This window comes from Cheilinus undulatus, linkage group 4 (genome assembly GCF_018320785.1).
Source record: "Cheilinus undulatus linkage group 4, ASM1832078v1, whole genome shotgun sequence".
Taxonomy (NCBI): Eukaryota; Metazoa; Chordata; class Actinopteri; order Labriformes; family Labridae; genus Cheilinus; species Cheilinus undulatus.
The window spans coordinates 8677886-8702250 of NC_054868.1; the positions used below are offsets into that span (position 1 = coordinate 8677886).

General features: G+C 40.8%; 1 protein-coding gene across 2 annotated transcripts in view; it reads left to right on the forward strand.

Moving 5' to 3' along the window:
• The first annotated feature begins 445 nt into the window (after nt 1-445).
• The window catches only part of neurl1aa (neuralized E3 ubiquitin protein ligase 1Aa), an 85560-nt gene continuing 61640 nt past the window's right edge, over nt 446-24365 (forward strand). The window contains exons 1-4 of one of the 2 annotated variants that reach the window (XM_041785996.1): nt 446-675; nt 12285-12385; nt 22943-23193; nt 23687-24008. In XM_041785996.1, coding sequence (XP_041641930.1) covers nt 12379-12385; nt 22943-23193; nt 23687-24008 — 580 coding nt within the window. In that variant the 5' untranslated portion in view covers nt 446-675; nt 12285-12378. The remainder of the gene's footprint in view (nt 676-12284; nt 12386-22942; nt 23194-23686; nt 24009-24365) is intronic. The other variant, XM_041785995.1, reaches the window with a different exon arrangement.

Here is a 24365-nt window from a genome sequence, read left to right on the forward strand (position 1 = left end):
TGTTCAACAGTGAGACTGAGATATTAAAATGATCAGATCCTACCTCTCCCCAACACGTGAAAGATTTTAAAAATGTACCCCAGACAAAAGCTGGGGTCTCAGGAGGTTCCCAATTTGCCAATTGCTCTATTTTTGCTAGGTGCTAATCCACACTATTTTCTTTTCTCTACTAGAAGTCGTTTATATGACGAATGCTATTGTTTTATGCCATTGAATCAAAAACATATTTGCAGAACAATAGCCCACAGCCTATTCTCATACTTCCTGGTTATACTTCCCCCTCCTCGTGCTCCACTAACACTGCTTGGCAGCAGCCCTCGGTGTGGCAGTGACAGCGTTAAAAGCGCTCAGCCAGTCTCCACCTTTTATGTAAATGGCAGTGTGAGTGAGTGGGACCCGAGGCGGAGAGAGCGCTCAGTGAATGAGGGGGGGAGTTGCCTTCACGGATGTGTCTCTGCGCTCACAGGCAGGAGGTGTGGGTCTCTTGTCTCCACTGTTTTGCATCTATTCGGAGGGAAGAAGCGATAGGCTAGGCTGTCTTTGGATGCGAACGTGCAATCATGTCACGAGCGCTGGACTTTGTGAGCAGAGCATCTGAATAATCCATACTGGCGATAAGCAGACTCCAGAGGAATAAAGCAATGGGTGGCCAGATAACGCGAAATGCCTTTTACGGTAAGAAATAGACATTATATGTCTATGTTTTGTCTTTACAGCACATTTAAAGCATTACAGGTGAAGCTCCCACCTCTATCTTTGTTCATTTTTCTTTGAAATAGTGGTTTAGTGATTATTTCGTGGCTATGTTTACAGTACTGGCTGTCAGGTACCATATTGCTACTACAGCCTATTCTTCGGTCACAGTTACGTCACTCCCCTTAATTAGAATAAGGGTCTCGAGACGCGCAGCTGTGTTCACTTGTCTTGTGATTATATAGCGGTACATCAAAGAGAATGTCTTCACCTCCTTGCGCCATATTGATGACATTTTCTCACATAAAGCTGCTATAAAGTGGTTATTTCTTGTGGGTTAGGAGGCGAGGACATGTCATTGAAGGATGGAAAGTTGTGGGGTTTCCCTCTGCTCCGCTCTGCCCTCCTCTGCTTTGTGATGTGCTGTGGTTTCCCCTCATTAATAAAGAGACAGTGTATGCAGCTGTGCTCTGCAAAATCGATGTATTGATTCCAATCGTATTATACTGGATGCTAGCAGTGAGGTCGAGGAATCCATCACACATGATGGCTTGTGGCGACAGGAAAACAGCTGACTGCTCTACAAAAAGTACAAAGGGGGGTGAGGGTACTTCATTTGATACTGTAAAAAAAATAGGTTAGTATTGTTTTTTTTTTCCTTTGTTTTGTTTTTTAAGAAAGTGGACAGAGCTTTGTTAGAGGATACAGGAGTCTATTGGTTTAAAAGCTCAAAAGGACTCTGCAGATTTAACAGTTTATAAATAGTGAAATTCAACAGTGTAGTTTCTGTGTAATTCATGGAAAAGTGTAGGCTAAGTGTGTCCTGTTTCATGATAGAAACACCCGATTCTGATTAATATACTCTTTAGAATTAAAAAATATAGATAGTTTTGATAACCGTGGGATTAAAAGTGCATAAGCAAAAGAGTGCAAATAGTGTTATTCTGATCTCACTCCATTCATTATAGCTTTGTTTATTAGCATGCTATTGTGTTACATACACATAAGGGAGCCTATAGGAGTTAAGCCAGGTCCCTGTTCTACAGCCTCTCCTGGCCCTGACCACCTGATCATTCTAATTAAAGCCCCAGGATTAATCCAATTAGTTAAAGAGGGACAGACTAAGACAGGAGGAAGAGGCGACTGTACCTCCGTCTCATTGGTTACAAGGTCACTCAACTCTCACACTATTGCTCTGCAAAAGGCGGAAGATATACATGATGTTGATTAAGCGTATGAGGTCGCATGCTGGCTGCAGCTCACTGTGTCAGTTTGATGTGCGCATCTGAACAAAGGCTGAAAGTTACTTTGCAGAGGGGATGAATTTGAAACTCTGTCATCAGGCAAATCTGTCTTGAAAAGCCTAATTCCACAACGGACACGTTTTGGACCAATCAGCTTCATTTGGAGAACAAGGCGGTAGCTACAGGCAAGGTTTAGTTGAACTGGAATCCAATAGCAATGGCTGCCACTAGCATGTAGCAATGCAGGAATTAGCTCAGATGCGGCAGCAATTTCATCAGAATTGCACCACATTTCTTCATGAATTGAAAACTAAAGAACCACACTGAAAGCTTTTTACAATGGAGAAGGTGTTTTTGCTCTCTTGTTGACCTGTTTTGGTCGTTAGTGAGAGTTAGCTTTGGTTATTAGCTCAGCTGTAGCCACAGCGGCAGGTTTATCTGTATTTAAGCACATTGCTTCATTAAAACAACAGCATAGTGCCACACCAATAGCTTAACAAGATGGAAAAGGTGTTTTTTTGCTTCTCCTGACCTGCCTTAGCATTAGTTTGCGATTGTTACAGGGGAGGTTGAGTTCTACTGTAAGCTGGTATACAATAGCTGCTACCGCTAAAGTGATTAGCCATAGAAAAGCGTCAGTTTAAACAGAAGTGTTCCACATTTGTTTCTTGAAACAAGAGCATAGAGCTTCACCATAAGCTTTTATTGGAGAAGACATATTCGCTCTTCTACCGACCGTCCTCGGCACAAGTTTCATCCACATCATGCTCCACTTTTTATCCAGCGTGGCAGAGTTTGCCTGTAGCTGTGCATATGTACAGCCTAATTCTATCTTATCGCCCTGATTGGCCCATCGTGAATGTGACAGACACAGTTTCTCTAAACACCTTTTGAGAATTTTTTGAGAAGTCCTGCCCTTCTCAAACATTCTCTACTAGAACTTTCTCAGATGAATGTGAGATATAACCATGCTATGGATGTATGAAACAGTCTATCTGGTGTGTCAGAAAGTTTTCAGAACAAATGATAAAATGAGTCCCAAATTATCCACACTTAAAGAATCAGGGATTGGCACTGCACAGAGACAAAGATGTTTATCACACAAGCTGACGACAGATCTATTCAATTTTAGAGTCGACATAAACCAGTAAAGTAGTTAAAATAATATTGGTGTTTCTGTTCAACCAGTGACTATGTAGCCAAATGCATTAGTTGTGTTTTCCATTAAATGCTTCCCTTATGTGTGTATCATGACATGACTATAAAAAAGCACTTAATACTCAGAAGCTCTGAGCTCAGAAGTTAGTGTAATAACAACTTTAAAGACAGCTAGCTAGAAGTCATCAGTTAACATGGACACTAATTCAATCAAAACTCTGTGACTGTTCAACCTGACATGTCAGATGGATGTGTTTCACACATCCATCTGGTAAACCTCTCATAGACAGCATTTGGGAAAGGGCAGAGCCTTTGAAAAAAACTCAGAGGGTGATTGGATGATCGCTCTGTCTGTCACATCTTTATGGGCCAATCAGAGAACAAAACACGTGATGTCCAAGCTGCTACCGTGCACAGAGAAAAGTCTTGTACATGGCACTTGCAACTTCTAACTGTGCATGGGCGGGTTCGAATCCAGAGTACCTGGAGAGAACCTACTTAATCACGGGAAGAACGTGCAGGCTCTGCAGGGAAAGACCCTGACCTTGCCGTGAGGGAACAGCGCTAACCCCTGCGCTGCCATGTAGCCACTCAACCGGCATCCTATAAAGATATTTTTGAAGAAACCAAGACAGCTTTTATTCAACTTTCAACACACTTTTTTTTCTCAAAAGTATAAATCTGGGCACAGTGGCTTAAGAATTAAGAAGTTTTAAGTTTTATTTTTGCATTTTGAATGCTTGGTATAGTTGTAAACGGATTAAAAACATGGCCTTTTGGTAGCGATTCTCCATGCATAAATCCCCTCTTGCCCCCCAAAGGACGTTCTCTTCTGCTTCGTGACGTCATCTGCAAAGAACCTGTACAAAGAGGGCAGGTCTAGACTGTAGTCTTCGGTTCATTAGACTGAACATTAATCCATCATGAGCAAAGCAGCATTTAGCCAAGCTGCAGAGGCTAGGAGAAACTGCCTTCCAACAAGCGGAAATCTCAATCAGAACTTGACTCATGTTGAACAGCCATCTGCCACGACTGTGTCGGAGGTGTGAGGGGATAGAAGGGAGATGGCAGACACAGAGAGACAAACACCCAGAGTGAGAGCAATAACAACAACAATGAATATGGAAGATAAGATCTAACGTCTGTGATAGTGATTAAAGTTGTGTAGTATCAAGTTGCACAGTCATGCAATAGATTGGTCAATGAAAGAAAGACTGATATTGGTAAATATAGCAGTTGAAGTTCAGTACTGACAATACATAAGGCATGATAGTAATAGTTGTAGCAGTTTGAGTTAGACACATCTACAGCAGCAGGAACCTATGAGACAAAGGAGCAGTCAGGAAAATATTTTATCAACTTTACTGACAGGCTCCATGAATATTTACAGTTCTGTGGCGTGCAGTTATATGATAGGAATGCAAACAGACGGAGAGAAAAAGAGAGGAGCTCAGTGTGCCAGGTCCTGTGGCAGTCTAAGCCTATAGCAACATAATGAGGGGCTGGTCCAAGCCTGAGCCAGCCCGACCTATAAAGCTTATCATATAGGAGCATTTTAAACCTACTTTCAAGGTAGAGAGGGTGTCTGCCTCTCAGACCGTAAATGGTAGATGTTTCCAAACAAGACAGGCCTGGTAACTTGATGATCTACCTCCCATACTACTGCCAGAGACTGGAGGTACCAGGAGCAGGCCTGTAGTCTGGGAGTCTAATTTTCTGGAGGGATGTATAAGTGATGTTGTTGTTAAAATGGCTAAGTGTCTGAAAATTGATTTAGATTTGGCTTTGAAGTGAATGAATAAATAATGTGAAAAGTTTAAGCCCATGACTGTCAGGGTTCTCCACAGATCAGGCAGTGCAAAGGTACTCAGACTGCTGCTGCATCTCTGCATTGTTGCTGGCTGCATTGTCTTCCTGTGGTACAGAGATGCTCTGTTACATTAGGTACAGACAGTGCTGAGGTTGTTAATATAGTTTTGGAGCATGGTCAGCTGGACAAACATGATCAACTATAAATCGTCTCATGCATTGTTTTCTGTTTTACATGTTCTGCACAGAGTTTAAACAAACTGTACGTATTTTAATATGTACAAAGAAAGGATATATGAGAGGAGGAGCTTTATGCCAGACATCAGTGACGTAGGTGTTGTCCCTGCTGGCTCATTGACGTTGCTTCTCAGACACCTAAATTAAGTAATGTGTCGACTCCTATTGTGACGAGCCAAAACCTCTGTTACCTTTCTGTACTGTGAGCCTAACCTGGCTTTGTGAATGTCCTCCTTTTTAAAGAGGACCTTTTCTTCTAAGATTCTGTCCAAAATATAAAATCATTTTGCAAGCAGCTCTCCTGTTTATTCTGTAATTTTATTCACATACAGTGTATTTTAATGCTTTTATTGCTAGAAATGTATCAGTTTATAAAACAGCATTAAATAATTGGCCTATTTGAAGTTCTTTAGAGGAGTTACTCTGTAAACTGGGGTTTATTTCATCACTTTTTGCTGTAACAACCAGCTTTTTGTACGTGATCCTTCTTATTACATGGCTTAGTACAAAATCAGTTTGTATTTCAGCACATTAAAGAGATCACAGTGGTGTGTTTACACAATTTATTTGATATGAATCAGGAGCCAGGGGTGACAATACATTTGATGCTGTAAAATGAAGTAAGAAAGGGTGAATAGGTTGGGATTTTTTAACCTAAAAACAACAGGTGGCTTCAACTTTACAAATATGAGAGTACAAGTTTACCTTAAGTTCATTTTAGAGATATATCAGTTGTGAAATTAGGACAGATACTGATTCCAATTTTTAGAATGACACTAATAAGATAATACTGTATCCCATGGTATTAAAATTAGCCACAGTATATTGGTTGTTATTTACTGTGATTTTGAGAAATGATACTGAAGATTTTCCATATTTTAAAACCCAAATAGTAACTATAAGTTGTAGAGTGTAAAAGAGAAATGAGTAAAGCAGATTTATTATTCGAACTTCATTCATAGAATCAGAGAAAATAACTTTAATGTAATCATTTCAGCCTACAGGTCATTTCTTATTAAGTAACAATGGTTTTCTGACTGCATTAACAGACCAATTTGGTTAAATAACCCAGAAAAACTTGGTCAAAAGCACTGCTGATTTATATTTAGAGACATTGTGTTTTTAAGTGAATGGGACTAAAATTGATATCAGTGTTGCTATGGTTACCCACAGCCATTGATAGAAAGCATTTGAATGTTTCTGCTGTTCTGTCTGTAACTTAAAAAGCAAAATGTAAGAAGGGAAAACGTTCAGTGATGTTTTCCCCCTTACATTGTTTAATGCTGTCTTAATGAACTTACAGGTAATTAACATATATTAACATGAAGGTGTTACCGTCTTAATTTCTGTACTCTATTAAAACACACAAGTCTTCAGGGGCTTGTTCTTGGTATGAGAAAGGTGTGACTTACTGGTGTGATTACGCTTTCTAAAATTGCACCTTCTGCAGGCTGTTGTTCTCAGGTGTGAAGCAGCAGAGCACATCCAAACAGCGTTTGCTGAGTTGGTTACATAATTGAGTCTGCCGAGTGTGTGGGAGCTCCACTTCTGTGCTCCCGAATGACTGAAAGTGGGCCAGTGTCTGAGCTGCACAGGCTCATTCGATGGAGCGTCTGGCTCAGTTCAGTGTGAATTGGATTCAGCATCCAAATGCAGAGCAGAAACAGAGCTGAATAGATGCCACATAGCAATATTTTTTTTCTTAATTAAATAGAATCGTACATGGAGAAGTTTTAAATGCAAGCTAAAGGCAATGGTAATGCAACATGCAAGCCACAATCATCATAATCCTTCTCCCTCTATCTCTGACCCTGTTTGGACCTTACATTTACATCTGTGGTAGTTAGTTAGATACTAAGTGGTAATCCTTAAAGCTAGGTGTGGGGACACCTCAGTGTGTCCTGATGATTTGGTATCTGCTAGCTCAGTCTGCATACAAAGGTGGTCCAAGATGCCTTCTGTCAGACTGGTTTGATAGCTTCCACACTGAACTCATCAAACCATGTCTTTATAGTCCTTGCTTTGTGCACAGTCATGTTGGAATAGAAAAGGGCCTTCCCCAAACTGTTGCCACAAAGTTTGAAGCATAGCATTGTCCGAAATGTCTTGGTATGCTGAAGCATTAAGATTGGCTTTCACTGGAGTAAAGTGACCTAGCCAAAAACCCTGAAAAAAGCCCCATACCATTATCCCTGGTCCACCAAAATTCTGAGTTGGCACAATGCAGTCAGACAGGTAACACTGTCCAGGCATCCACCAAAGTCAGACTCTCAGATCTGACTACCAAAGCATTTACACTGTTTTACAGTCCACTGTCAGTGTGCTACACTGACACTGGACCACTCCATTCAATGCTTGGCATTGGCTGCTCAACCATGAAAACTCATTGTGAAACTCTCACTGCACAGTTTTTGTGCTTTTAGTGTCTGGCAAGGTCGCAACTCTTCAACTATGGAATCAGCAGATCAGTAAGGACTTTTTTATGCACCATGCACCTTAGCAGTCGTTGACCCCGCTCTGTGATTTTATGTGGTCTCCTGCCTTGTGGCTGAGCTGCTGCTGTTCCTAAACTCTTCCACTTTCTAATAATATCACTTGCAGTTGACTGGAATATCCAGCTGGGATGAAATTTCACAAATCGTCTTGTTGCAAAGATATCATCCATCACAGTAACACACTTGAAGTCACTGAGCTCTTATGAACGACCAGTTTTTGTATTACAAATGGAGTCTGCATGGCTAGGTGCTTGATTTTACACACCTGTGGCAAACGGTCTTAATTTCAACAATAAACAGGTGCAGCTAAATACTTTTGTCCATATAGTGTGCCATTCTGTGATACCAAGCAATTAGCTTAGAGACAATTTATGTGCTGTTACTTGTATCAGAGGCCGCCAAGTAGGTTCTGACTGGATGGCGTCACTGGAGCTGTATTATTAATGCACAGTGGAAACGCATGTACACAAGTGCAGTCTACTTGGTATCTGTTTCCCAAATGTGGGTGTTCATGCAGGGCCTCTATATTCTGTCTTTCGCTGTATGTTTGAGAGCAAAAGCAGAGCTTTAATCAGGGCCAGGCAGCAGCTATGGAGTGACAGAAACACATGTCTCAGGGTCAGGTGGCATTGTTAAGAGTGCGTGTCACTGACACCCATAAAATTCTTACTACCTCCGACTTCAGGCAGAATGTGTCAGGGCAACAATCTGTCACCTGCGTCCACACACACGAGGAATATCCCCTCACACTTACACACGTGTGCAACCCTAACCCACCCATTTGTGCAGGAAGTTTGTGTTTGTGTGTGTGCAGCTAGCCCTTCATCCTCATCCTCACGACAGGTCACCTTCAAGGCAGCGCCTACATAATGAATTCCAGCCAGCGCTGAATAGCATCTTCCCTGCATTCAGTCAATACACACTGCATATCATTACGCCCCTCTTCCACCCTGCTCTTCTTTCACTGCCAAAGCCTCACTGGATTGCATTGTGCTCCATTGTATATATGCAGCATGCAATGTTATTACTTATTGATCACTGTTGTGTAATCCTGCTGGTGAAGAGAATGCGGTAACAGCAGGAAGACAAGTGGATGACGTCAGCTGGACTTCATCATCTCTGCTGTCTCACCTTTCTCTGCCATGTCATCGCCGTGTGATTTATTGAAGAAGATTGTCTCCACCATAGATATGTCCAGGGAGGGAAACAAGGCAGAAGACAGTGTTATAATTCCTTTTTCAAAAGGGTTAGGCTCCTAAGGATGCAGTCCCAGTAGGCAGTGTCCTAACACACTTGTGCCCACAAGTCCAGTTTGTTTGACTGGTGTGAGTGCTTCATATTATGGTCGCCTTCTTGGCCTTGGAAAAGACAGGCTTCAGGAGGATATGATTGTTCATGCACCCACACAAGCATGGATGCACAGCTTGGGTGTGATTTTTAATTAATGTGACTGTTCTTCTTAACAATCTTTTTAAACAATGGCAGAGTATTAGATGGACAGATCTGTACAAAGCCACTCAGAATAAGCCACAGAGTGAGCAAAGTTACCGTAGTGTTGGCTGAATATACCGTCACAGTGCTTCCTCTGTTAGAGCACATGTCTTGTAAACTGCATGTATCATATTATGACATGATGACAAAAAACTGCATTTTGTATTTACTCTGGTTATCTTTGTCTCAAATTAAAAATTTGTTTGATGATCTGAAACATTCAAATGTGACAAATATGTGAAGATAAAAACCAGGGAGGAGGCAAATACTTTATAACAGCACCTTAAATTACTCTGGCTATGAAATCAAAAGATATCATGCTTGGAGAGAAAAGATGGAACTGTTGGCAGACATAATACTCCCTTACCAAAGATGAAGAGCAGATTTGGGCTGCATTGTTTGTCAAATTGCAGGACTTAAATTTCGATAAGATGAAAGGGATTGTTTTCTAGCATTTGAGTCAGTGGAAAACGACTTCATCGGGATCAGCAAAATCCTTTTGAAAAATGAGGCAAGCTGCAAGAAGACTGATATCACTGGTGTTCATGCAAATAGAATGAACAAATGTACTAAATAACAGCAGTTTAGGGTCACCTGAATGCTATTACAACACATTAAGGTTAAACATTTGACCCCTATAGTTAGGAGCTGCTGCAAAGTAAATAGTTTTCAATTACAGGAGCACCTGATGCCTCTCTACTGTCTTTATGGTAACCCCCCACATACAAAGCAGCATTACCATGGCCCCAATGCATCAACACTGAACCAAGCGTTGTGTCATGATGTTGCTTAGCAGCACGTCAAGCCCTTTGGTTACCGCCGCCATAATGAGTGATGAGTCTGTAATGAGTGTCGGCAGGTAGAATAGCAGCCAAAGCTTCAGTTACTGTCACTGCCGCGGTAGTTACCTTACTGTCACTGAGACACACACAGCTGATTGGGTTTCACACACTTGCTCTGTATCCGTGTGGCATCTGTCACACATGTACAAAAGCACATGTGTGGACTTGAAGATGAGTAACAGGAAAAAGAAATGTAATCCTCTGTGAAGCTCTGAGCGCCTGCTGGTGCATACAGCACATAAGGTCATCTCTCCTGAGCTGCGTTTTGAAGCGTCTCTGCTTAAATGATAATGTGTTTGTGATTAATCGCAGCTATTATTGTGTGATTCATTTCACAGTTGGTGTTACATCAGGCTGAAATGCCATTTTGTCATGAGTCAGTGGGATTGAATACATCATCCAGACACCGCTATGTAAACATCATTAAGATGTTGTTTGTCATTGCCCTCCAGGCTTGTTGGCGGTGTGGTAAATGACACTGTCATAATAAAGAACATGAGCGGGAAGAGGAACATTTTACTCTGATAACCTTTATTAAGAGAAACTCATGCTTTGGTGTCCCTCCTGAGTTGGGACTGATTGTTGTTCTCTAAGATAATGCAATCAACATTTCAACTCTGTGAAAATACTGCAAAATGTGTTTTCCTTACAGCTCGTTTTGGTGATTTATTGAAAGCACAGCAGTACATTAACAACAATTTACACTAATGGCTCCATCTGTTCGTAGTGATAGATTTCACTTTTGCTAATTTTATGTTACACCCAAAGCTACTCTGCATGATTGCAAATGCATACACACAGGCTCTGAATGTGAATGTAAGCCAGGCTTTACATAGCAACAAGTGCGGGGCGTGGGTTGGTGAGTGGGCTACCTGTGCTTCAGAGGAACTGCTGCTGTTGTGACTGAATGTTACAGACTCATCTTGTTTCCACAGCGCTAAAATTAGTCACAGTGGTTACATGGTGGAGATGTGGGTCAATGGCTTCTGCAAAAAGTTGGCATGTTCTGTACCAGTCTACCTGGAGCAGAGGAACAATACAGACACAGTTTAGTGCAGGATACAGCAGAGAATGAATGTGTACCCATCCTGTGATGTTATAACACTGTAAAACAGATGGACTGGCCAGATTCCATGTTGATCATGAGGCATATCCATCTTGCAAAGCTAGGAGGGTGGTTTAATTGTACTGGAAGCTGACAGCAATGGCTGCCACCATTGTAGCATTTAGCTCAGATGAAGCTATAGTATATTGTTAGTTTAATCAGAACTTGACAACATTTCTTTGTTGAAACAAAAGCAAAGAGCCACACATGGCTTTCAGACCAGCAAGGCTCCGTGCCAGTTCCTGGACCTAATTTTAAACCAGCCAGCACATTCAAACCAGGAAAAATTGGTTCTGAACCTGAAAAGTTGGTTCTCAGCTCGAACCAAAAATAGTTGGCTCTTTCAAGGGAACCGTGACATCATCAAATGGGCCTATCACTTTCTAGTTTGTGAAGAGGAGCGGAAAATGGCGAAAAAGAGGTCTTCTGGGGAGACAGAATGTTTGGTTGTGATCTGGGCATTGACAGTATTCCAGGTGAAGTTGGAGAGTAGAAGAAGATAGAGAGAACTTGTGGAAGAGATGGCGAAGGCTGTGTTCACCTGAACACCAGACCAAATCATCAATTAACTCGTGAAACTGAAGAAGGAAAGACTTGGGCAAAGTGGAGCTGGACGTGGTGATATATGTCCAGCAAGTCATCCCACGTGGTTCTGCTTAATCTGGTGTGAATGTGGGCTGGTCTGCCAGAAAGCACCAAGGTTCTGAGACTCCAGGTACAGGAAAAGTAGACCGAATACTGCTTTGGCAGTAATACTAGCCTCTCATACAGCCTAGCTTTTGCACTAACACTCCAGATAGTGTCCCCTTTAAATGGTTATGCAAATTTCCAAACTTGCCCTTAAATGGTAGTTAATAATAGACTGAAGAAAAGTGTTTGAATGACTGAACCACTGTGAGAAATTAAATTATGTATGCTTACTTTAGGGGTTTAGCATGGTTGCCTGTCTGCACGCTCGCTGTTAGTTGGGACATGGACATCCCGGAGTAGATACTGGCTCAGTCCCATTTCTAACTTTTACCCTTACATCTCGATATTACATAGTAATCTGTTGCAATCAATAAACCCTGCACAAGTTCACCCTATAATCACCTTAGGAGTTTTTCTGCACACAAGCTTTAATTATTTGCCAACTTTAATCAACCTAATTCCATATAAACCAGCGTAACAGTTATTAAATGACCCTGTTTTTTCCAATTTTGTTCTTCAGAGCCAGAAAGTCATCTGTCTACCAAACACCACAAATATTGGACTAGTTTTCTCCCGCCTATAAAATCCTCTTTGCATGGTAAACCACTTAGCTGATGACTGGTGAGTAATGGCTACATGACTCTTGCTAAAAAACACACAAACACACAGAGCTTACCGCTCACTCAGCGTTGTCCAACGAATAAAGTGGGAAGAGATCAGCTCGCTGCTCTACAGAGATGCTCAGTGGAGTATGACAGGTATTAGCCGCGTACAAGCCTGCGTATTGTGATGAGGGATTGGTGCTGTTGTGTGTTTGTGTGTTGTTATTAGTGGGATAAAGACCTTGACTCTCTGGGGCAGATAAACACAGGCTTTTCACCCCGTTTGCTTATAATGAGACATCCTTGACCTTTGGTGAAAAAGCTCCTGTGATGCTATTAAAACTGTTTTTTCCCTGATTACAAAGGCCTAGTCATGTTTTTTAAGAGAGAACCTGACAGATTGATGGTAAAAGGAGCCATTTTCAAGACATTTACATCAAGGGGTCACATCTTTGGCTCTGCTGACACGAGAACACTCAAGGATTTGTGTTGCTGAGGTAATTGGAGGACTGAGAGCAGCCGTCAGGCTCAAGGCCGCTTTGGTCCGTCTAAAAACTTAGAACTTCACCCAGGGATTTGGGAGTAAACACTGCATCTTCAGAACTCCTATGTGGAAAACAAAAGCTTTCACAGCCATACCATGACCATTTTGCCCAAAGCTCTTCACTGTGGATAAAGCTTACCGCTTATTTTGCTGTCACATATTCTAAAACCATCTTTAGACAGCCTGTAATGCTCTGGCAAAAAAACATCAGATGGTGAGATCATGTTTTTTCAGTTTTACTACAGGAACCTGTGAGCAGAAAAAAACAAACATTTTGGTGTGAGGACTTATAATTCTATAAACTCCCATGATATGGTGTTGAAAACCATCTTTTTAACGATGCAACATGATTTGGACGACTCCACATTGATGCACAGGCAGAGCAAAATCAATGCAGGCGGACATTGCCTGTGTATTTTCTCTCTGCAGTTGGACCTACCATAAATACTCAAATAATAGCTTTTTCCTTTCCAAATGGGGCCGCTTTCAATGCATTTTAACAGTAGTCTATTTCTAATGGAAAAGCTTTTCCCCTCTTTGTTGTAGGACTAGTCACACAGGACGCTACTTAACCAGCCATTATCTGTTTAGACTATGCTGGCACATCAACCAGGAAATACTTGAGTCTGCACAGATACGGCAGATGCGAAACACAGATATGGAGCAAGTCAGGGAGAATGACAGAGAAAAAAGACATTTCAATCGAGAATGGACAGACTCTTGTCCCACCAACAATTTAAAACCAGCATGTCTGGTTTGTTTCATTGCCGTTGTGATTGATGAAAGTGGTAATGCCAAACATTACTACAAGATAAAACACACCTGTCAAGTGAATGTACTATTTGATGACAAAAAATAAATTAAGAGCCTGAATCTATCAATTTTGCAGAGTTTTGACCCAATCAGACACAGCCTAACAACATCTTAAGCATCATGATATTGGATAGAGTCAAATTGTTGGCCTGATTATCGTAACCATAATAGAATTAAATTGTGAGACCTGTCAAGATGCACAGCTTTACCCTGATAGTTGGCATTTAAACCTGTAGTAATGGCCACAATGCCACAAGCTGCATGCTAGCAAGTGTGCCAACAGGAACGAGATGTCAAAAAAGTTATCACAGATTTCTGGAGGTAGAGCCATTCGTTGAAGAAAAAAAATTATGATAGAAAAAGAAAAGAGGAGAAAGGGGGGGTTGTGCTTTAGCAAAGGTAAAGAAATACAAGGATAAGTGTGTATATAGAATACATATACAGATAAATGTATACACAAACAACATGTACACAATATAAACATGCACATAGGCATACATGTGGGGCTGCATCTTAGTCTCAAGTTTGTCCCTGAGGCCTGTTAATAGAAAGGAGATCATTTTATTTTAGCTAGTATTGTATCTTTCTCTGGAGAGAGAAAGAAATGACGAATGTAAAACAGTTACATTTCTTAAAATGCTGTTAGTACACTGGCACATTGTCAGGTTTTAAGCTTGTAGAAGAAGCCTTGGCTTGCAAATTGCAACTAGACCAACATTATCACTCTTGGAGTTCATAATTCTTGCTCCACTTTTCAGTGAGTAAATGATTAGAGAGCATATGAGGAAGACACATGGAATCTTAATGGTACAACAAAGAAGTCTCAAAAAAGGCCTGAGGAAATAGCTGGCTTTTTAGAGGCTTAAAACTCAAAAAATGAAGCTACTGAATTGCAAAGTGTTTCAGGGCCTTCACTCTTAAACAGAACTCCTAGTCTGAACATAGAGTCTGACCTTGACTTAACTGGATTTCAGGGCAGCTTGACCAAAATGTGTGAGAAATTTCCAGCAATACATGTGCAAGAAAAAACAATAATGTCTGCTGTTTGATAGTGGACGGAGAGTGATCTGTCAGTTCTTTATGGTTGTTTCTCCATCAGGCAAATCTCGCTTACAAAGCTCGAGAAACATTTTTTCAAATCACTGACATTTGAGGAGAACAAGGTGGTAGCTGCAGGTGGGGTTTAGTTGTGCTTGAAGATGACAGCAATGCGGTGTAGTGATTAGCTCAGATGTAGCTACAGTGTGGCAGCAGTTTTATCAGACCTGGGCAAAATTTCTCCATTGTATAAGTGCAAAAAACAGTGCTGAAAGCTTTTCATTATAGAAAAGATGTTTCAGTTCGTCTCCCGACCTGCTTCAGTGTGAGTTTTCGATAGTTATGGGTGGGTTTAGCTGTGCTGTGAGATGTGTTATACAGTGGTTGCTGCCAGTGTATCTATTTGCCCTGATGTACCTATTGTATAGCAGCAGTTATCCCAACTTGGCTGAATTTCTTCTTCTCATTCCTTTTACATTTCTACCAGCCAGCCTTGGCATGATTTTTAACCAACAACAATAATTCGTAACTTGAAGCCGCGCCTTTCTGCCATGCTCATGTTACTACTGGAGCTGTGCTCTGTCACTCTGATTGGCCTGTAATGAATATGACAGACAGAACTGTCGTCCAATCAACAACCGATTAATTTCAGTAAATCCTCTGCAGTGGATATATGAAACAGTCTGTGTGGTGTGCAAGGTTGACAAGTCTCTTTCTGGAGACATTGGCATGTCTTCAAAACTCCATTTGACAACTTGCAATGCTTAAAATGCTAAAGTTGTGTCACCTTAAACACTGAATTTAAACTATTACAGTCATTTTTTTGCTTTTCTGATTCTAGAGTGCTTATAGGCAGGCATACTTTTTGGCTTTTTAATGCTAGAGCGCATTCGGAACAGTAGGGTTCAAAGAACAGGACTGATGCACCTGAGTACTGCAAAGTCATGTTTTGTGTTACTGGTAAAAATGTTGACAGATCACTCTGGGATAATGGCACTTTAAGTACGATCAATATATTGAAGTGCAGTCTGTTCAATTTACCGGATTATTCTTAAAATAAAGCCCAGATTATCATGATAATACAGGCTAATGAATGTGGCTGAAGCTTGGCTGTATCAGGCTGAAGATGGTAAGGCGATATTGGGACCACTGACAGACCATAAACACTTCAGTTTGTTTTCTGAGGAAGCTCCGTTTTTCCTGTGTTAATGTTCAGGATTAAATGCACAGCAGAGACTAAACTCGCCCTCTTAAAGTACAACTTGTATAACTGGAAAGGTCAGAAAGTCACAACGCTTAAAGACACTTAATCCAGTGTAACTCTTTCATTGACTTGCAAATACAAATAGCTGCAAAGCTGCTGAGTCTTAGACGACATGTCAATGGTGAAAGTGTGCAGTAAAAGAGAGGTTTAAAAGATCAATGAGGATGGAAAAAATGAGTAAAAGTTGTTAGCAGATTTATTGTCCTTTGAATAGACTCTCCTTAAAGTGCACACAAGCTGAGATTCAAAAAGCCTGGACTCTGTGCCTATAAATATCATAATGTTGTGTCTGAGTAAACAAAAGGCATCTGTTGTACCCTAGTCGATAGCCGCACAGTGAAAGAGTGCACCGATTGAGACCTTTAGATACGAGGGGTTGCTAAGGAACATGAATTCACACATAGTCTGTTCCTCGCCACAGCAGCTGCGCCCCTTTACAGCCCGATAATGCATTCAGCTCAATCTGCCCAGGACCATGTGAGCTGCATTCAACAACTGCTCTCCTGCGGCTCTGCCTAAGACAAAAGGCCTCAACGATGCTCTTAGGTTGAGGCCAGATTTAACAGCAGACACGTTTGCAGGGTGAAAAACTGGAAGGGTCATTACAAGATAAACACAGACGAGAGGGAAAAGAGGGAGACAAAGACAAAACGTTAGGACTGGCTGTATGGTCTTATCAGGACTCCACAGGACAGCTGCTGCTGCCAGTGTTAGCTTTCATTTGTCTGTTTGTCAAACTGTCCTCTGTGATTATGACAGCAGCTCTACAGCCAGGCCGGAGCTCCACAAACTTGTGATATGAACTGTAATACTCTTAGAGATTTTTAATTGTTTTAAGGCTTTTTGAGTTGTGATTCTTTTTTATGAGTCAGCATCGATAATGTCAAGTCAATCTTACCAGTGTCTTAAGTTTTGATTTAAATGAATGTGAAGAGATGTGTTTTAACTTGACACACCAGACTCTTTCATACTGTATATCCACTCAATTAAAAAAAAATCTCAGAAAGTGATTGGATGAACGTTCAGTCTGTCACATTTGTTATGAGCCAATCAGAGTAGCAAGACAAAATGATGTTGTATGCATGTGCAGCTTCAGTAGCAACCTGAGCCTGACAAACCAGCACAAACCTGTTGGATAAACCCGTGCCGAGGCCAGTCAGGAAAGTGCAAAAACATGTTCTATGCCAAGAGATGGCTTCATGTGGCTCTTTGCTTCTGTTTTTATAAAGAAATGTGGGCCCATTCTGATAAAAACTGCCTATGTACTGCCAAGGTAATAACTACACTGGTGCCAGCCATTGTGTATACCAGCTTACGGTCCAACAGCTCATTCTAAAGCAGGTTGGGAGAGGGGAGAAAACATCTGTCCTGTCATGAAAAGCTTTCAGTGCTGTTCTTTGCTCTTTATTTAATTAAGACATGTAGTCCAGTTCTGATAAAACTGCCGCTATACCATATCTACATCTGAGCAAAACGCTAAACTGTGGCAGCCTTTACCATCAGCTTCCAATACAACTAAATCTGCACGTAGCTACAGCCTCTGTTTTCAGGCCTGGCACAAACTTTTCAGACTGGTGATTTGCAAGATGGATTTTCCTGATGATTTGGCCAATCCATCTGCTTTGCAAGGTTAATGTATTTTATGATCTTGACTCTTAAATTAGTCGTTTAAAGAAGTGCTACTCTGTCACACTGGTGTGGTCTGAACTCATGATTTGGAGGTAGGAAACAGCCTCAAATTATATATTCTGTGAATACAGTGGTTAACGCTGTTTTACATTAAGACGTATGTAGGATTGCATGTACAAAATGACTCATGAAAATGATATGATTCCTGGTTATGTTGGTATTCTTACTCTTCAGGCACTCTAGTTTGTCTCTTTTCCTGTGGGAGTAACCCAGATAAAGCCTGTCTGACACTAATAGATTATTAAAATCATAACTAGTTTTGAGAATGCCAATGAGAGGCAACACATGATGACAAACAATGACAAACTTAATTGTTTTGTTGCCGTAGTATGTGGTGTGCAATGGGATTTGCAACACTGTACACCACATACTACCAGATTACAACCACCAGAGTCTCCACTCTCAAAACTCAACTTTAGAGTAAACACACTAAATGTGGCTAGCAGTTAGCTGCCTGCTACATCAACTGAGGTAGCAATGTTAGTCCATCTCTCTTTGTCACTTCCATGGTGGTATATTTACAGGGCCTATTGTTGCCAAAAATCAACAATTTGTTCCTCTGTTTCGGATGTTCATCTAACTTACTGCTATACATCTACCATTGTTGCCATGGCTGTGTTTGTTGTGCTTCCTCCCTTGGTAACCTTGCTTCCTGATTGGCTGTTGTTCCTTTTTATGAAACAATCAAGCCTGTGCCAGTTCGCTGTCCTTGATGTTACCTCCACACAATAAGATCTCTGATCATAAATACTGAGCATCTTTTAAGTCATAGAAGCTCAAGTCATCTTCCAAACAGATCACTCTACCTCACACCACAAGAAAATCCGGCAAGACAGCCATCAGATAATCTGAACTTTGCTGACTTGGTCAGAAGGACAGAATCTTTACTGTGTGGTTTAGTGTTTTCTCAAGAAATGTGCTCTTTATTTTACTTTAACTTGTAATTTGTACCGTTTTAAGATTAGATAATTTACATCCTGTTTGTATGAAATCCTGCTTTTATTTTGAAAGACAATAAGAACCTTGTGGTTGATCATCGCATTAATCACAGAAAACCATAACCTACCCTTGATAGAAAACAATCAATGAACGGCAAAACAGACATTATGGTGAGTAGCATTTAGCTGCCGCCTTAGCTTCACTATTAATGCAATTTAAAAAGTTCAATGCATTAATTTGTTTTTGTGAGCATCCACCCACCCAAGCGTTAGAATACTTAAGAAGAATACTTAATACAAGAAGAAAACTTGTAAACTAAAGTATTTTTGAAAGCTGAAAGATCTCAAGATTTCCTAAATTGATGGTCCTCGGGTATATAGTCCCATACACTGTTGGCCAAATATGAAACGTTCCCATTATATCTGAGTGCAGTGTGATTGCAGACTGAAATGGACTTGCTGATACATCAGGGTAAACACAGGGTTTTGCTGATGTGTATGCCGATGTATCAGTCTCTCAGAATTGAAGAGCTGACATTTCTGTCTTGCCCGAAAATCATTCAGGGAGAAATTCATCAAAGAAAAGACAGACATACCAATTTCTACTCAGACAGCTGCTTGAATTGCCCATAATGCAACACAGCTGGCAGCGCTTTGAGTCTGGAATGGGACTCTATCTCTTAACCCACAATCATGATTACTTTTGCCAACATCAGTGATCCCTTGGCCCACCCGTTAAACACGACTGAATACAAAATATGCAGGTGAGAGTCTGAGGAAAAGTCTGGAAGCATAGAAAATTAGATCAGACATTTTGACTGAAGGTGGGTACAACAGAAGATAAATGAAGCCTCTTCACCACAAAATGCTGGAATGTTCAAACACAAATAAAGAAACTTCTGGAAATCATTGACATCCTGGGATGGTGATATATCACATGTCAAAGCAGAATCAGATGGGGGAATATTTATGGACTCTCTGTTGAAGCAATTATCCTCAGCTTGGCTTCAGAATACTAATCTTACAATTTTAATCTGGCTGTAAACCAGCTTCGCTAAATCTGAGAGATTTCTCCAGAACACGTTTCTAGTGGCAAGCTTGATCCTAACCCCCCTCAGCAACTTTTAACAAGACTGCATACAGACACATGTACTGCCAATAATTCCGATGCAGTAAGGCCTTCTGCAGGTCGTAGAACTTCCTGTGATCTGTGTTATGGTTTTTCTCTGAACTTTTCTTGTGGTTCCAGAAGTATGTTCATCATATCACATCTATACAGACTATACAGTTGTTCACATTAGATTGTAAATATTGGGTCATCTATTTCAAAATAGGGGCACTGTACATTAAAGAATGTGCAGATAACTCTAAAGTGTTATTATTATGCATTGTATTATTAGATGGCAATATTTCAATACAAAGTTCTGATGTATGAATGACCCTGGACACTGGTGATGTAGATCTATGAAGGAAATTTAAGTTGTTTTTGTTATTTCACAATAAGTTGCAGGAAAACAACTTTTAGTGTCACAGAGAGGCTGTACATTAGCATTCTATTTGTTGAGCCATGTTCTGAGTTCACTGAGGAGCTAAAAACAAGCTGGTTCTTAACGGCACTGTCAGCCCAGAAAGTTTACTCGGTGCATCAAAAACACTCTGGTACAAGAATAGTTACAAAGAAGGAAAAAAAAATGTAATCCAAAATTAAGTCCTGTATCAGAACAGTGTTAATTTTGTCGATGGCCTTTTTTTTTTCATGACAAAAACAAGACCAAGGGCTTTACACACTGGGTTACAGTTATTTTCAGATCTGTTTTTTTTGGAATCCATAATCTCAAAAAACATCATGCACTTGGACCTTGTACACTGGGTCCGATGCGTTTTTATTTGCCTTCACTGCAAAAATTCGTAGAATGTGGGAAGTAGTTTCGTACTGCGAGCCTTCGTCTCTGTCACTCTTTTAAAATCCCACTGGATCCATCCTGACAGAGAGCTTCATACAGCACCTGCTCATGCGTCATAGCATTGAGCCAAGTTGGAGAGATGAAGAGTAACTTTTTAATTCATCCTCTGTTATGACCTTTGAGTAGGCTGCCTTTTTGTGTTATATTTCCATATCTGATATCCACGTAGTAAACCGGCAAACTACGGTGTTTGCAGTGAGGTTTCGGTGCAAGAGAGAATAAAGCAGCAGGCACTGATCTGAATCATCAACCACCCGTCAATCTGTTATATCTCCATGGTTGATATCCACATAATAAATGAGCAAACTTTGGTGTTTAAAGAGAGGTTTAGCGCGAGAGAGAAGGAGAGAGAGAGAAGGGGTCGGGAGGGCGTGAGCATTCAAGGTGGAAGCAGTGGGGACTGTTTTGAATCATCAATCACCCATTTAAATGACTTGGACTGATGCAAAATTTCACAAAAAACAAACCCATTCCAAAAAAAATGACGGACGAAAATTTCAGCGTCAGTATACAAACACGATTATAACAACATGAGCTAGATTTTCTTTTTTAACGTGCGAAAAATTCTGACAAAATAAACTGACTCAGTGTGCAAAGGCTATTAGACTATCAACAATAGACCTGTGATGACTAAAACTGACAAAAAGTAAGTTTAGTTTTCGTGAAGATGACTTAAACTAGACTAAAATGTAATTAGTTTTCGTTGGACATTCAAAATCCATGATATTTCTCCACTGTTGGTAAATCTGTCAATAAAACAAAGTAGCTGTAGCTATTCTGCCTCTCAGCTGTAGGAAGCAGGGACCCCAGGTTTGGCAGGATGCAGAGAACGTACTACCATGATTTGGTACCTGATTTAGGCAAAAGAATAAATGCTTGAACTAAAATTAAAGACTAAAATGTAAGGACTTTTTGAGACTAATATTAAAAATACCTGCCAAAATTAACAATGTATGAGAAAGAACTGCAACAAAAATATAACAGAAAATACAGAGGCCAAGAAAAATCTGAAGTGAGAGGTCATGGGAAGCAAAGACAGGGTGAAACCCTGGATAGGACAAGCACCCACCCTCACAGGGTCATGCTAATGGACTTGAGCTTGAGCTTGCATAGCTTCCCTAGTCACCTGACAACTCAAACTGCTTTTGCACCACAGGTCCCACCTACCCATTCACACCCATTCACTCATCCATTCATTCACTGATGGCAGAGGTTGCTATGCAGAATTGGCCATCGGTATTAGCCCATTCGTATGCTTCCAGACCCGCATACACACCACTGATGCAGCAGTGGGAGCAGACTGGGGCTAAGTGTCTTTTCCAAGGGTACATCGACATGTAAGCGCAGGAGCTGGGGATCAAACCCGCAACCTTCTGATTTTGAGACAACTCTACCTACTGAGAGTCGCCCACTGACGGTTCATTTGGAGCCTCAGGGGAAAAGAACTATACTACCCACAATTCTTGAGTACAGTTCTTTCCAAGATTCTTTCTTTTCTCACAGACTTTGGCCTCCAGTGATTGCTATGTTCATTATATACACTATAAACACAAACTACAATGAATATCATGTTTTTTTTTTTACCAACAGTACCATGAAGATGAATGTTGAAAGGTTTGTGTACATTTTGAAAAAGGCACAGATAACTTTGTCGCGCTATCATTGTGGGATCCCTTTACTCCTGGAAAACATTATCTATATATTCTTGTACCCTTGCCTTTGTGAAATGTTTGCACTGAATCAAATGTTTTATAACCACAATTTGGGTTGCTGGCTGGTTTGGTTTCAGTATTTAAAAATATCAATGAAAGCGTTTTCTGAAAATATCTGCAGGATTTCAAAGGAGCAGTTTGCTTCCAGAATCAGAGCTGCCAAAAAAGTGGGTGGTCACTTTTGGGCTGTATACAAGTGCCAACCAAGTGGTACAGTCATAGATTAACTTTTCATGTGCATTTGCTTTCTAGAGTGCTGTTTGTCTGGGAACAGTTCAGCATGTGCAAAACAGAGAATCATAATTTCTGTCTGACATGTTTTTGCAATCCTGACCTGTGTTGAGATTTGCCTTTCGCCATGCACAGCCCAGCATGATTATGGCTGATTTGCTCATTACTTCATTGCTTAGAAATAATCACCTAATAGAAGAACTCAGAAATCTCAGATTATGTGGTAATATCTGAAGTAATTTTCTGTGATGCAAAATTTTTCATCAGATTTTTAGCAAAAACATCAGGGAATAATTACTGTGATCAAACTTAACTCTGTGTTTCAAGAAAAAGGGTGGTTCATAGTAAAGCTCATGTATTTCTTTGCTGTCTGTTTCCAACAGATTCCCTTGGTGGCCCATTTCCATCCACGTCACACCGATGTCACCACAAACCCAAGAGGTGTCTGCCCATTCAGTGTGGCAGCGTTGGCGGGCAAATTCCCATCAGTCCGCTTCTTTTTCATCCGAACGCCAAGGGATCACAGATTGTCATGGACCTCACCCAGAAGAGCGTCAAGAGACAGGCCAGTTTCTGCAACGCCATCACCTTCTGCAACAGGCCCATTGCGCTGTATGAGCAAGTCCGCCTCAAGGTAATTCATGACAGCACTCTGGGAGCTTTTAAACTGTCAGACTAGTTTTCTCTGTGTATCTGAGTTTTACTCTTCGAATCTGGAGTCAATCAAAACAGCAGTAATTTCACTCTGAAGTCACGTTTTGGACTAGATGACCAAATGCTGCTGATTTTCAGGATTGGGTTTAGTGTTAGGCAGCTAAATGTACTAGCATAGGGAATCTAAAAAATGAAATTTGATCAAACAGAGGGGCATCAGGATGTATTTCAAATTAGAGCTACATATGTGATTGGTCATACCTGCATATGCATTTAATACTAGCACCATTGGCTGTAAATATATGCTTTACCCATCGTATTGTAAAGCTCAGATAACCTTATTGATTAGCAACAAAGAAGACAGTGCAGGTGCATCTAAAAAAAATCAAAATAACATGAAAGAGTTTTTTTTTTGGCTGTGATTTAATTCAAGAAATGAAACTTCTGTATATTCCATATATTTTTGTCCACAGATCACTAAAAAGCAGTGCTGTTGGAGTGGGGCTCTACGACTGGGCTTCACCTCTAAAGACCCCTCAAGGATAAACCCTGACAACCTTCCTAAATACGCCTGCCCCGACCTGGTATCACAGAGCGGCTTCTGGGCCAAAGCGCTGCCTGAGGAGTTTGCCAACGAGGGCAACATCATCGCCTTTTGGGTTGACAAGAAGGGCAGAGTCTTCTACCGCATTAATGAATCCAGTCCCATGCTGTTCTTCAGTGGAGTCCGCACAGCTGAGCCCCTCTGGGCACTCATTGATGTTTACGGTCTGACCCGCGGGGTACAGCTGCTAGGTAAGACAGCAGAAAACACAAAATAACTAACCAGGCATAGTGTGAAGCTGGCCTGTGGCAAGCACAGAGTGAGCAGCACCTACTGAGCCATGATTGCCATATTCATGGAAAATATGCTGAATAGAAATAAATCAGTATTATCCTTAAAGGCCTTGTTTTGTTGGAGGGCCCCTTATCACACTCTGCCTTTAATAGCTGTAATATATTGGAAAACATAATGCTCACATTGTACATGGTAAGTATGGGTACAGTAGGGCTCAAATATACTCTGTCCAAAGACCTGCAAATATGTTACTGACCTGCAACACTCAACCCATGCAACTCTTTAGTGACTAGTTGATCTTTTAACTCATAGTT